At 51.1% G+C, this 15,266-nt stretch overlaps 1 protein-coding gene across 4 annotated transcripts in view; it reads right to left on the bottom strand.

Annotated features, from left to right (window-relative positions):
* Positions 1–15,266, bottom strand: part of CAMSAP1 (calmodulin regulated spectrin associated protein 1) — a 59,984-nt gene that overhangs the window by 14,249 nt on the left and 30,469 nt on the right. For all 4 annotated transcript variants that reach the window (XM_021690995.1, XM_021690994.1, XM_021690993.1 and 1 more), the window contains exons 4-7: positions 14,554–14,634; positions 10,767–10,908; positions 2,478–2,617; positions 2,292–2,388 (exon numbers count right to left, since the gene is read on the bottom strand). In XM_021690995.1, the coding sequence (XP_021546670.1) occupies positions 2,292–2,388; positions 2,478–2,617; positions 10,767–10,908; positions 14,554–14,634 (460 nt within the window). The remainder of the gene's footprint in view (positions 1–2,291; positions 2,389–2,477; positions 2,618–10,766; positions 10,909–14,553; positions 14,635–15,266) is intronic.

The raw sequence follows: 15,266 nt of genomic DNA on the forward strand, positions 1-15,266 counted from the left end.
CCCCCAAATAAATAAATCTTTAAAGAAACAAACAGGGGCGCCTGGGTGGCTCAGTTGGTTAAGCGTCTGCCTTCGGCTCAGGTCATGATCCCAGGGTCCTGGGATCGAGCCCCGCATCGGGCTCCCTGCTCTGCGGGAAGCCTGCTTCTCCCTCTCCCACTCTCCCTACTTGTGTTCCCTTTCTCGCTGTCAATTAAATAAAAATTTTAAAAAATAAAAAATAAAAAAAGCAAATTTACACATTAAAAAAAAGAAAACAAACCAAGCAACCAAGCCCTGGCATGCACTGGGCATGGCAGAGACCAAGTGTCTCGGCCACGGGACACCCAGAACGAGGTGTCCCGAGAGAGTGCCGCCACACACTCCCAGTGATGAGCGCGAATGGCCGTCAACCACACACGGGCGCTGTCGGGCCGTGGGTGACTCGGCCGCGGCCCAGCACCCCGCAGCTCCTGCCTGTAGCCGCGGGACAGCCAGCTGACAGAAGGAAAGCCAAGCCCGGTGAACAGGTGCGTCGGTTCGGAATGCGGGCAGAGGCTGCTGGCCGCGACCGGCCAGCCTGTCCCCAGGCCCCACCAGGCTGGCACAACGGGCTCGCCCGTGAAGGAGCCGGAGGCAGGGGCGGGCCTAGGCCCGGAGGAGAAAGGCGGTACACAGGCCGCAGCAGGCACCGGTCCACAACGAGGCCAAGCGAGCACGTGGCGGCATGCCAACTACACCAGGCCTCCCTGGGAGGACCAGTGACCGCTAAGCAGACGCGCGTGCTCTGCCGAGGGGCCGCCTTTCCCGTCTGCGCGGCACAGCCGCCCCTGCAGGCCAAAGTGCCAGCACACCCGGGCAGCAGCCCACCGCCAGCGTCGCGCCAGAGGCTCGCCCTACAGAAGAGAGGGGCCCGCGTGGGCCCCGCTAGCCAGGCCACATCCCACAGCGAGCCTCACACGTGCTCCCTTTCCGGGCACTGCTGCCTCCAAGCCTCCCTCCCGCTTTGTCTGAAAAACCACCACCGACCCTTCGGAGGCCAGGTCTCCCGGGTCAGAGCACACGTCACAACACGGAGCGGTCACCCACGCCGCATCTTCCCATCTGCACCTCCAGTACCAGCCCTGCTCCGCGGGTGATGCTCAGCACACGCTGCTGGGTGAGTTCCCGGCGGGGGGGAGAGACTCCCGGGACAGCACAGCAAGGTCCAAGGCACAGAGAGGGTCATGTGAGCACGCGACCTCACAGGACACCGTGGGAAAGAGGGCAAGTGAGGCAGCAGCTAGGACGGGGCCCGGCAGGCAGAGGCAGAACAGGCTGCCAGCCTCTCAGGCAAGAGATGGTGTGAAGGTTCTTGAGCTGGGGCGGCAGTGGCAAGGGGAGGGAACCGCACCTGATTCTGGCCCCAAGCCCTGGCACTGCTCAGCTATCTTACTGCCAGTCTGCTGGGGCTGTCTGTCAGCCCTGCTGTTTTCAGTACTAAGTAGACTATGCATCTCTCCGTAAGTTTATTGGGCATTTGCAATACTAGTTTCTTGAACTACCTGTTCAGGTCTTTTGGTCATTTTTCTATTCTTTTTTCTTATTGAAATGCATGAGCTTTTTATATACAGGGACACGCTCCAGGGACCAGTTATACCAGGTACCAGGGATACACTCTGGGTATTAGGGACACGCTCCGGGTACCAGGGATACACTCCAGGTACCTGGTATCTGTTGTACATGTTATAAGCATCTTCTCCCCCTTGTGACTAGTTTTGTTTTGTTTTTTTTTTTTAACTCTTTATCTTCTTTCAGTGAAAAGAAAAATCTTAATTTTAACATGGCTGAATTTCTGTTTCTTTTGTGGCCTTTTAGATTCTTTATAAGGAATCACACAGACACAAAGATATTCTCCCATACCACCTTCTTACATCTTTGTAGATTCTCAAAGGCTGGCAGATTTATCCTACCCCATGGTCAACAGATTTTTTCCTTCCTCATGGACAAGAGTGGAGCTGTCTACTTTCCAACCAAGGAGACTAACGGGAACCACCCAGAAGCTCTTCTCCCAGTAAGCTGGGATTCTGATTTTGCAGGACAAGCACAGGCCCCAAGCAGAAAAGCTTGTTGAGTAAGTGCTGTGGGCCACACGCAGAAGCCGCAGACAGGCAGCAAAGACAGCCACATAGGTCTCTGTGTTTCCAGGAGGAAGCACTCAAACACCACCCTGTACGGAAAGGTAGAGGCCCGTGACGGGCACCTTCTGAGCTCTGTACCTGGCATCTCTTGGACAAAACCCACTGTCAATTCCCCAAAGGCTTGTCACTCACCATCTTTCAGTTCCTGAACATCCCTGGGCTGAACGAAATCCGGTTTGACATTCTCAAACCACCAGAAGAGCTCGGCAATAAAAACCATAACGTTCGGCTACAAGAAAACAAACAGAACCACGGATGCGATAAGTAGCTTACTCCTTCATGGGTTTGAACAGTGTGTCTTCAATAACTCATGGTTACCTTCAACACTAAGGGAGCATAGAGCATGTCCTCTAAGGTGAGATAGAAACATCTGTTCAGGTACTCGTTGGAGAACTCTCTCAGAAGCCGGATGTTGTACAGGCTGTCGGCCATCGATGTGACCTCCTTCAAGCATATGTCTGACAAATAAAAACAAAAGAACATTTTACCACGAAGACACTCTGCTTCGAAAGTGCATGTCGGCGTGTGTCTGATTCTGCCCTGAACGCATCCTGAATGGGGAGAATGGTGGGGTACAGAAGGGTAACATTTCAGACTTAAACATAGTAAACATGACAGTGACGCCCTAATACAGCAAGGAAACACTCGAAAAAGATCTACGAATCGCCAGGAGCTGAATTTAACTGTTAACATCTAAAAAGCGTAACAAACTATCTGAGATTTAAGACTGGGGCTCTGAAATGGACAGCAGCACCACCCTGCAGTTTCTAAAAGGGCCTTGCTGCACAAAGCTGGTTAGTGTTCTACCGCGTTTCGTTCACCAACTGCAAGTCCTCTGCACGAAGTGATCTCCACTGGGGGGGACGGACAGGGTACAGAACAGGAAATGTCGGGCTATCCAAGGAATAATACCGAATACTACTAATCACACACACACAAAAAAATCAGGAGACAACACACAGCAGAAGTCTCCCTTCGTCAAAGAGGTTGGGACTGCTGGCCACTGGCCACCTGGGGCGGGACAATCCCCAGGTACACCGTTTTGCAGGATGCCAGACCCTTCCAGCGGTCAACTCGCGCATGTGCCTCAGGTCCCAGGAGTCCAACTGCTGGGGGGCTGGGAGCCGGCTGCTCTTGGACAAGTACCACGAGACACAGCTCAGGACGAACACGGAAGGAGCTGCACTGAGCACTTAAGAGTTGTTCTGCCTGCAAATATACACACGTAAGAAAAGAATGCCAGAAGCAGAACTTATTTTAAAGTAACTCTTTTTAAAAAGAAGCCACTGCCAAGAGTTCAGAAGCGCGACAAGTGAGATGTGTGGTGTGCCACATTCACGGAGGAACCCGGTCTGACGCCACGGCCCGCACTGTCACCTCTCCAGACAAACCTGTTTAAAGCTGAGTAACCATGTGCACTGACAGTGCTCGGAAACGCACCCTTATTTTAAAATTCAGATTATGTAACATTACAAATGTTAAGGACCAGATTCCCAAGTACCCTCTACGCAGATGGAAAAAAATGATACCACACCTTATCTGATTCAGATCTTTTCTTTCGGTGATAAAATACCACAGTCTTTTTTTTTTTTTAGATTTTATTTATTTATTTGACAGAGAGAGACACAGCGAGAGAGGGAACACGAGCAGGGGGAGTGGGAGAGGGAGAAGCAGGCTTCCCGCCGAGCGGAGAGCCCGATGCGAGGCTTGATCCCAGGACCCCGGGATCATGACCTGAGCCGAAGGCAGTTGCTTAACGGCTGAGCCACCCAGGCGCCCCCCATAGACAGTCTTGAAGCCCACCCCCACCCCAGGGCAACGGCTCTCCTCCAGCTGCGTGAGCCCTCCAGCGTGGGCTGTGGTACAGCCACCAAGCTGTGTGTCCGTCCACACTACACCACTGACCCGGCTTTCTTAAATTTACATTCATGATAACACTCCGCCTACCATTTTGCAGCCCGTTTTTCCCCCAAGCTCAGGTTTATGTTTCCAAGTCCGTCTACGTGGATGCGAGTACATTTTAGTCCTTCATGTGAACAGCTAGACAGCATCCTACAATTCTCACTATTATGCCGTGAGAACCAAATCTGTGTGCGCTCTCTGTACGTGCAATACTCCGAGAAGGGGCGGGCGGGACCACGAGCTACGCTCCACACACCGGCTGCCTGCTCACGGCCCCCTTCCACCACCACCTGGGAATCAGCAGGCCTCGGAGTTCCTGCCACCTGGACGGGCATGAAATCCCCCTTCTGAAATGGCACCTCCCTGACCACTGGTGTGGTGTCATTCTTGACTTTCTCTTCTACCAAAAGCCTGCTCTCACTCTCTAGGTTGTTCACCTTCTTCTTATTCATTTGTACAAATTCTTTACTCATCATGATTACGAAAAGATTGTGCGACGATCCTTTGTCAGTTTATGTTTGTTCCAAACATGTTTTCAGGGATATCATTTATCATTTCATTTTGTTCCTTTGTCAGCACACTGAACTACAATATGGTTAAATGTAGTGTCTTTTCTATTGCTTGTGCTTTTTTGTAATTTCGGTAATCCATCCCAACACTGATGTCCTAAAAATATTTTCCTCTCAAAATTCTTAAGTTTTCCTTTTCAGGTGTAGGTCTTTCACCCAAGGCAGGGACACCCACCTCCGGTGGACTGGGACCTCACAGTCTCCCCCACAGATGGCTGCTTGTCCACAGCACAGTGCGCCTCACCAGCACCAAGCCCCCAGAACACCACTGGTCCCGCTCCTCAGGCCACATGACTCTCCCGGGCCCAAACCACCTGGTTTGGCCAATGTAAAGTTCAACAAAACTTGGTCTTTGTAGAGCCTAGTACCCACGCTCTTATTCTTCCAAAATCAGCTTGCCTGAAACCTGCGATAACCCACAACAGAATAATGAACACATGGATTATAATCTGCTGGATAAAACAAGAACCCCGGAGACCCCCCGATATAAATCAACACTTAAGTCAGTGGCAAGAAGACACTCCACTCCCCTGCACTGGCAGGCTAAAGGACAAATAGGAAAGTCCAGAGAGAAAACCACCAATGGACGGGACCACCAGCAGGTCAAAGTCTGATGAGAAACAGGCTTTCGGTCTCAGAGCCCCTTCCCCAAATTACTAATTAATGAGAAAGCAAAACCCAGTGGTCTCAGACTGGAGAAGCCCGGCGACACCTACTGAACCAAGTGACCCAAGGGGCCACCAACACCGGCCCACCACTTCTGGGGCATTCTTGCTAAAAATGCACACCCTGAATCTCATCAGGAGGATACAATGGACAAACCCAAACAAGGAACATTCCACAAACTAAATGACCTACTGTACTCTTCGAAAGGTCAAGGCCAAGAAAGACAAGAAAGACTGGGAACGGGCTCCCGATGATAGGACACCACGAAGAGGGCTGACGACCACCTTCAGTGAGTGGTGCGGAGCCCGAACCCCCGCTGGGACCAAGGCGGACAGCACGCTACAGGGACAACTGACAGAATTTCGGACCGTTAGTCAGTGTTCTAGCGCCGTTAACTGGTTAACCTTCCTGATCCCTCTGTGATGAGAGAATGCCTTTGTCCCCCAAGTCCTTCTCAAATGGTTCAGAGAGAGAAATCCAACACACACTTGACAAAATGTAACAATGAGAACATCTGGATAGAACTACAGCAGGAATTCCTTGTACATTCTCCTGTAAATTTAAACATATCCAGATAAAATGTTACAAAACAGTCATTTTGTCCCTTTGGCCTTCACGCTTCCAGGTGAATTTTTACGTTACTTTGTCTGAAAAAATTCATTTATTGGACTGGCAGTAAATGAACAATCCAAGGAAATCACAATTTTTATACTGATTCTCAGGATCTAAGAATATAGTTTAAAAACTTCTTCCAAGGACTATAAACAGGTCCTCCTTTGCTCAGGACTCAGGGCAAGTGGCTCCCGGAGGGGGGCAGGGGCGGGGTAGGACCCCGAGGGCGGACCACATAGGTGGAGCAGGCCCACAGGAGTCCGTCTGCGTCGAGAACCGGTGGGTTCCCAGGGCGCCCATCACAAGCGGGCAGCGGCTTTGAACAGCGTATTTTCTGCACGTTTTGTACTCGTCCGGGCTAAGTTCTCCCGCCTTCCTGTCGTGTCTGTCCAGACGGAGCCTCTCACTGTCCCACCTCTTCTCTCCCACTGTCCACTGTGTTTTGAGCTCTACTTTCTGGGAGAGCAATTCAAAGCTGTCCTCCAGCACTTCAGCAAACTCTGAAATTTCAGCAGCCACGTCTTATTTCCAGAGGCCGTCGGTGCCCAGTTACGCTGCACACCTGTATTTGGCACTGTCCTTCAGACGGTCTCCTCTGGTGCCCTGTCCCTGGCCACAGATCCACTGCCCCCCTCATCTCCCGTGTTCTCTCCTGCATGGCCTCTGCAGACATGGCCTCGAGTTCTGGCTGGTGCCTTCCTCGAATGTTGCGGGATCGGCGGCCGCCCGGAGTCAAGGGTAAGGAAGTAGGCTTTGCAGTGGGGCAGCGGGCGGCAGCCAGGCCTCTCCCGGATGAGCACCAGAGGGCTGCGGCTGTGAGACTTCTGCCCAAGGCCAGTTTCTGCAGAGAATCTTTCCTTCCCCATTGTTTTTTTTTTTTTTAGCACTGTATATTAATTCATTTATTTATTCAGTGATATAAAAATTGTCATTATGCCATGAAACGAGATATAAAACATGTTCACTTAAATATTACTAATACAAGAAATGTTGGTAAAAATTAAATGTCTTCAAGGACATTAATTTATTCCTCTTGATACGATGAGAGCAAGAAAGATTAGAGGGAAATTAACATAACTTTTTAAAAATATTTATTTATTTTTGCAAGAGACAGAGAGAGCGAGCACACAAGCAGGGGGAGGGGCACAGGGAGAAGGAGAAGCAGGCTCCCCGCTGAGCAGGGCACCCGATGCGGGGCTCGGATCATGACCTGAGCCGAAGGCAGACGCTTCACCAACTGAGCCACCTGGGTGCCCCAGCACAACTTCTCAAAGTATAGTTGACGTACAACATTATATTAGTTTCAGGTGTAGAGCAGAGTGACTCAGCAATTATGCACATTATGAAATGCTCACCACTGTATGTGTGGTCACCGCCTGTCACCACCTGTCACCACAGGCTGTTCCAGTACGGCTGACTGTATTCCCCGTGCTGCACTTCTCCTCCCGTGACTTATTTCATAACTGGAGGTTTGTACTCTTCACCCCCTTCACCTAGTTTGCCCCCCTACCCCCGGCAACCACCAGTTTGTCCTCAGTATTTATTTGTTTTGTTTTTTACATTCCACGTATAAGTGAAACTATACACTTATCTGTCTTATTTCACTTAGCTTGATACCCTTTAGGTCCATCCATGTGGTCGCAAATGACAGGATTTCATTCTTCTTTTATGGCTGCATGACATTCCATTGTGTGGATGTACTAGACCCCCTTCATTCATCAGTGAGTCCTTCCCCATTGTGAATGTACGCAGACTGACATCGTGGAGCCAAGGAAGGAAGGAGGCTCCCTGGGGCAGGCGAATGGAAAGGAGAAGCAGTCTCACCTTCCAGTATGAAGAATTCAACGCAAGGCCCAGCTTTCGGTGAGCCCTCTCGTACCCGCCCATGTGTAAGAGGTCTGAGACGAGAGCTGTCTGGCTCAGCTTCCCCCAAGAGCAGTCGCCCATCTGCTGAGGTGTGTTGGGGGAGGTCACCACCCCCTCATGGGGTGAAGGGCCCCGCACCCTCACCGCAAGTGCCCCTGCCAAGACCCCAGTGTGTCCCACATCCCGAGCATGTCTGTTCTACTGCCTTTCTGGGATTCTACAGGAGTGAGCCGGCCTCCTTCCCCGGCTCGAGCTCTTCTGCTCTGCTCCCCACCGCTCCTTAATTAGGTGCTTGCTGCTCAGGGTCCAGATGTGTCCTGGTTTCCTCCAAGACAGAATCTGCAATTCAGCTCCTTTGTGTCGGACTACAGAAGGAGAGAGAAAGCTACTCCTTGTTCTCCTTCCTTCAACTTTCTTTGGACTTACTTCTTTTCTAATACACTAGACCAACCTAGTTCATTCATTTTTAAAATTCCTCACTTTCCAGAATGTGTCCTGAGGCCACAGGTCTGCCCTTCCCCGCCACAAGCTCTGTGTGTGTGTTGTTCATTCGCTGCACAGCGAGTGTCTACCGAACGCCAACTTGTCCTCGGCACAGGTGAGATGGGTGGGATGTGTCACTGAACAAGACAAACAGAAACCCTGCCCTTGGCGCGCCTGGGTGGTGAAGCAGCTGCCTTCAGTTCAGGAAGCTCAGGTCATGATCCCAGGGTCCTGGGATGAGGTCCCACATCGGGCTCCTTGCTCGGTGGGGAGCCTGCTTCTCCCTCTGCCTCTGCCTGCCATTCCCCTGCTTGTGCGTGCACGCGCGCTCTCAAATAAATAAATAATCTTTAAAAAATAAAAAATAAAAAAAAAGAAACCCTGCCCTTGCAGAGCTCATACTAGAGAACCCCACTAGGACTGCGATGTTGGTCCACAAATACTTTAAAGTATCTTCTTTGGTTTCTAAGCATTAAAGATTTTAGAGGTTTGGAGAAAGATTTCTCATTTTACTGCATGCACTGCAGAAAGAGTTTCAATTCTCTGCAATCTGTTAAGGTTTCTTTGGGGGCCTTAATCAAGCCCATTTTTTATAGATGCTTCCGGGCTTGCTTATTTCAAAAGAGCATATTCCACGGCAGTCGGTGCACTGGACCAAGCCTGTTCGCTTCGTGTCCGAATCTTCTGTGGCCTTCCTCCACTCGTATCGGCGCTTCATCAGTTTCTGTGACTGAACTCAGGAGTGTGATTCTGTTCTGTTCATTCCTCCTGTACTTCGGTCATTTTTAAAACCCACGTTGATGTGCCGCTGTCGGATGCAACGAGGCTCAACACAGCCACGTCGTCCCGCCTCTGTCCTAGGGACTCCCTCCTACTAGAAACTCGTTTTGTCTTAAGACCCCCAGTGGATAGGTCAGAGGAGAAGGCCAGATGCAACTGAAGCAGGAACTGTCTGTGCTGGTGAGCCAGAAATACCCAGAACACAAAGGGCAACAGGCATGGAAACACAAAACGAGGTGCGGAGAGCACGGGAAAGTTCCAGCACACACCGAACAATCCGGTTCCCCCATCTCTCTTCGGGTTCCCACCTCTTCTTTTATGTCCTTCGTCATTTTGAACATTCTGTGTTCTCGTTCCAACATTCCTTTTCACCCACACCTGGGTTGCCAAACCAGTCTGTCGTATCTGCTGCCTCCCCACATGGTCCTGCTTTCCCATGGAGCTCGTCTTCAGCAGTGGGGTGGTCGTTCTCCGCGAGTACGCGGTGAACCCTGGCTCCTGGAGATGCCCCTCATAAGCAGACCTCCACCCGCCCTCCTGCCATGGCCCGAGGCTTCCACTAGTGCTAGACTCAGTTCAAGAAGAAACCTCCCCCTGCCACACGGGCAACATACACATCAACCCCTTTGCACCCATGAGCCATCCTGGCAGCTCCATTTCCTCAAGAAAGATCTCCACCCCAGGCCTAGGGCCACGGGCATCCAACGAGTCTCCTGCATCTTTCCAAGGCTGGTGCGTGGGCCTTTCCTAGTCCTTTCCATGCTCTGGTCACAGTGCTCCCAAACACACATGGCCCCGAGGCCAGACAAGCATGAGAGGCCTGATGGGCCCCAGGGTGAACAGGTGTCAACTTGGGATTTTCACTCCAAGATAGAGACCCTCTCTGGAACCTGAGACTCTCCCTTCTCTCAAGTTCAGCTATTGCTTTACTATAAAAACTATAGAATCCAGCACTCTCTTGCTTGAGGCAGGACCAGCTGCAGCGCCATCCCCTGATGTCAGGGTCTAACACAAATATTTCAGGGATAAGGGAGTCGTCTGGGCATGCTCCTGGCCTGTATCTCCCTCCCTCAGAAAGGAGGAAGGATGCTTAGGAAACCTCAATCAGAATTCCTGTCCCCAAGGCCCCCGCAGACCTCTGCTGTCGTGCGGTCCACGGAGCCACCCTCATCTCCTACCCCACCATCGGGCCGCGGGCGCCTGAGAGCTGGCCTGTCACCAGCACCACGCGTGCGGGAGTCGTTCAGAAACGCATTCCACACTTGCCCATCCCCAAACTAGGCTCTAGATGGTTTTGGTTTTGTTTCATTTCTTAAGTAGGGCACAGAGCCCGACACAGGGCTTGAGCTCACGACTCTGAGATCAAGACCTGAGCTGAGATGGAGAGTTGGATGCTGAACCGACTGAGCCACCCAGGCACGGTGGTTCTAAGTGTTTTAAACCAATTGTAGCAAGACGGACAAAATCCTAACCATTCTGAAATGTAAGAAAAATCACATATATCTAAGACTTTACCCAAATACTTTCAAAATCCAACTTCTTCATGAGATGAAAATGCAGGTTAAGTATAAGCACATCACCCTCGTCTTTTTTTTAATCTATACGCTAATATCCTAGCTGGGATCAAGGACTCAGCGTGCTACTCCGCCGCCGTTTACACGCCTGGACCCGTGTGCGTGGGGCGCTCCTGCAGGGCTCAGGCCCACCCCCAGGGACGTGCAGCACTCACCATCCAGCTTCATCTGCTCTGGGCAGTAGTAGTGGACCACGGCCAGGAGCGCGGCCCCGTCACTGCCGTCCCGCATCAGGTCCTCCAACAGCGGGAAGTAGGGCGGCTGCCTCGCGGACAGGTGCTCTCGGCGATAGCGCACCTGCAGTTGATAAAAGGAAAACGGTCTACACGTGATGCGCCTCCACGACCACCCATGTCACAGGCAGGCCGTTGCACTGACAACTAACATAATGCCCGCTGGATGATGTTTACAACAATGGCAATCATATGGGAAAAGCTCAAATGTCAGGATGACAGAGTCGGCCTTGCACATACATGCCAAGATCCAGGGAACCGAGGACCACGGCTACCCTGGGTGACAGCAGCTAGCTGCCGACGGTGCCGGGCTGTCCCACTCCGCAGGGCGCACAGAGAGGAGGCAGAGGGCACGGCCACAGTACCGAAAGCCGCGCACTCTGAACGGATGAGAAACAAGTTAAATGGTGAACAAGCTAAGGCTCGGAGAGCCGCCTTACTGCTCCTTTTCTCAGTATTATCAGCATTAACCTCAGCCATTAAGAAAGGTACAAAACAACATTAACGTACGGTTTGAGAAATTCCCCAAACCAGGTTAGACAAAATTTCATAGAATACGTCAACCGGGCCCTCTAATAAATGCAACAAAGCATCAGGAAACTGAACGCATGCAAGCTGAGACAAGTGGTTTTCCACAGTTTCCATACTTCTGCCTTTGCAGGAGAGGGTGTGCACGGTGTTCCGAGCCACCCCCAGCCTCCCAGCACGGCCCCCACCACTGATCATCAGGTGACGAGTGTACAGACACACAAGCCGCCAAGGGGAGGGGACCCACGCAGGCGCCTGTCCCCAGTGTCCCGCTGTGCGCTCGCTCGGTTTCTTCTGCATTAACATTCACAATACAGCTGCATCTCTTCCAGGGAAAGAAAATACACGAGACAAACGGGAGAAAGAAAATCAGCAGTCCATACTAACGACTGTGGATTTCTGAGACTTAGACTGCAGAGGGGTTCAACCCAAAGAAAAACCATCTCTCAGCAATCGAGAATTTGAAGTTGTCTGAATAAATATACAGAGTGGGCTAATCAGTACTGATACTTGGCATCACACACATCTAACACATTCTTTCAAAGCAGGAATGGGGTCTATTTCGTGTCCCTGAGGCCTGTGTTGACGGAGACTTTAACTTGTTTCTCAGGGCCCGCAGCAGCAGCTACGATGGGCGGCGTGCACACGGCCCGCGGGGGCCCCCGGGGCGCGGCATGCAGAGCGGGAGGGCATGCGCCGGGCCGGGCTTCCACACACACGAGACAGCACACACGGGGACCGACCACAGCATGCAGTGAAGCAAATGGCGTCTCCACTGAAGATGGATGGCACGGGTTTAAAACCAGGGAAGACAACTGAACTTCAGGGTCCAGAGAGCTCGTACGATTACCTTCAGGTCAGGTTTCTAAAACCTCCAGGCTGCAGAGCACCAGGGTGAAATGTCTAAGCCTGCCGGGCCTGACCACACCTCCCGCGCCCGTCCTCACTAGCCCACCTGCTGGGCACTGGAGGCTACCAACGTCTACAAGGGAAGCTGAAGGGTCACTGCTCTTGGTCGCATCTTCCAGTTTCTACGAGACTCTCAGCTGAGACTTGACTTCCTCCAGGACAGCCCAATTTTGACAATATCCTCACTAAATAACAAAACTTCCTATTCAGCAATTTGGCCTTCAGGATTCAAGAAGAGATACGTACTCATAACAAGGCTGTCCTCTTCTTTGTTACAAATACATCTCAAAGAGAAGCAAAATTATCCCCAAAGTCGGCCACAAAGCAGAATTCAGCACATGGATCCCACCGACCAGCTTACAGCCTTGGTATTTCCCTGATAAAATTCTAAGGACTATCTGGTCCCAGTAATTAAACCAAAGGAATGGGCAGTTAGAGTCTACAGAAAGCCCTGTGTTCCACAACTCCATTCTGAAATGCACCACTGGGAGAGCCAAGTATTTGTCCACAGGAATGGGGTTCTGCTTCTAGAACACATCACCAAGGGGAGCACAGCTGAAATTGTAGATCCAAATCACTGCTTTTTAACTTTCTTTTTATGGGAAAATTCACACTTAATGTTAAGTTGGATTCTAGAAATCCTGTATCCCTGCTGACCCAATTCAGACCCTCGCCTGGCTGCCCCTTTCCCCACCCCGGGCGGGGTGCTCCGCACACCCCAGGAGACATCTCTAGAGAGGCTAGTTCCCCTCTGCCACACGAGAGGCCTTCCACGAGGCACGCTGCCTGCATCCATCACATGACCTGTGTTACACTTACTAGGAGATGTCACGTTAAATATCACCATTAGGGAAGGTAACATCAGAAGGACAAAATGTCAAGAGTAACTTGGAAATTAGACTATTCCTTCTGGTATCCGTTAGACTAGAGATGGATCCTCTCATTTATGTTTATGTCCATCACATAAGCAAGTAAATAAGTGTCCATAAGAAGAAACACTAAACTCTATCTGTAAAATTACCTAAGAAACTGGGCAAAACCAAACTGTGTGGTCTACAAAAAGCCCATTGAGCCCGGAATCAGGTTATGGTTCGTACTGTAGAAAAGCAGTAACAATACCAAGGAGAACATTTAAACAAAAGAAACAAGTTCGAGTGTGAGCAGCTATTTAATGGAAGCAAGTGATTGCAACAGGATGGCTGTCTGGATGCACGGAGTTCACTTACGGGCACTAACTTCCAGTACCACTTGGAGGGGGACTGCTCGGGAAGCGGGGAGGAAGCAGGAGAGAGTGTCAGCAGACAGGCCACGGCCGGACCGCGTCAGACACACCGTCACACAACATCCACGGGAGAGCCGGACGTCCTCTGAGAAGTAAGAGCTGCCGGTGCCCGTGACCTGGATGCCCTCTATCATCACACGACTGACGTGGAAGGTCACAGGCCCCCCCACAGCACTAGCCTCTGCGGGAGGAAAGAACGCCCCGGAAACGGCACGGGCCGGGCACCGTGAAGGACAGACGCCAATGCAGCTCGGAGAGGCGCTCAGTGCGTCATCTGTGCCCATCCGAAGAACAAGGAGGGTCACAAAAGTGTGGCCCAGGGTGTGGTGCCCATGGCATCCCCAGAGTCCAGGAGCGAATGAAGGAGGCAAGGGGACGCCGAGACCACAGACGTGACTGGGCCACATCGCACATGCATTTAAGGGATGTGGATTCAGTCACACATCTGCTGCTTAGCAAAAAAATACTATCACAGGGGAAGGAAAGGACAGAAATGAACAGAATGGATAATGCACCATCTGTGTCATTTCGTGAGACACATAACATTATCTGTCTGAATTCCAGGCAGGGTTTTAGAGATACACCACCAGCTACACTGGACCTCACGAGCAAAAGAAGGGATTCTCAAGGCACCTTTGACAGTAGGCAATTTTCTCCTCAACCGGTGAAATCTAGAAGCTAATTCCCAGGTAACGCTGTATGCCCCCTATTCTTGAGCTTCCAATACCTCCCAACATCTCCCTCACCCTCCCACTTGAAACACAAGACCACCCCAGCCAGGGAGAAACGAGGAGCGCACTGCTATGCCCGCCCCCAAGGCCCTCACGGAGCCAATCTGCCAGGGGACCTCGGAGCTTTGCTCCTGGGCGGGGGGGGAAGGAAGAGGGGTGGGCAAATTAAGAATAAGCAAGTAGTGAACACTGACACTATTCTTTAAAACCGGGAGCAATTAACTAGACGCATTCCAGAATAATTAAATTTACCCTTTACCTTTTGATGAGCTGGACTTTCCAATAACTGCTGTTTTAACTTAACTTCTTTCTCTGTTATCTCTCTCATTTTAAGATTTACCTGAAGTAGAAAAAAAATGCATTAAAAGGGCAATCGCTTCCGTATCTTCAAATCCGCATCTTTGCTCCTCCCGGGGACCCCACCTCGCTTGTTTGCATTCCCTTAGATGCAGGGATCATTTAGGCCAATTACACGTATGCAGGAATATATGGATTCCATATGACCGCGGCTCGACATGGAGACCAAAGCTGGCCTGCCCCTCCAGGAAATACTCTGTGCCTCCCCAATCCAGTGTGACGCTCGCCACCTCACGACAGGGTCAAATGGGTCGCATCGCTGAACGCCTGGGGCGCACAAATAGTACAAGCTGTCACCATCAGCAAACGCCACTGCTGAGACCGTGTGGCTGGGACGGCCTGCTGCAGAGCCTAGCAGGTGGCTCACATGTTCCCTACCCATTGACACATGACACCAAATCAACTTTAATCATAAGATTTAACTGTATAGCCCTTAAACAACTAATACAACTTATTAGAAATTAAAGTATTCTCTCCCAAATGATTAACCCAAAGATAAAATCAAAATGGCAATCATAAAGCAATATCACAGAGGGGTGCCTGGGTGGCTCGGTCGGTTGAGCTTCCAACTCTTGGTTTCGGCTCCCGTCATGATCTCGGGGTCCTGGGATCGAA

The sequence above is a fragment of the Neomonachus schauinslandi genome, chromosome 13, assembly GCF_002201575.2.
Source record: "Neomonachus schauinslandi chromosome 13, ASM220157v2, whole genome shotgun sequence".
Classification (NCBI taxonomy): domain Eukaryota; kingdom Metazoa; phylum Chordata; class Mammalia; order Carnivora; family Phocidae; genus Neomonachus; species Neomonachus schauinslandi.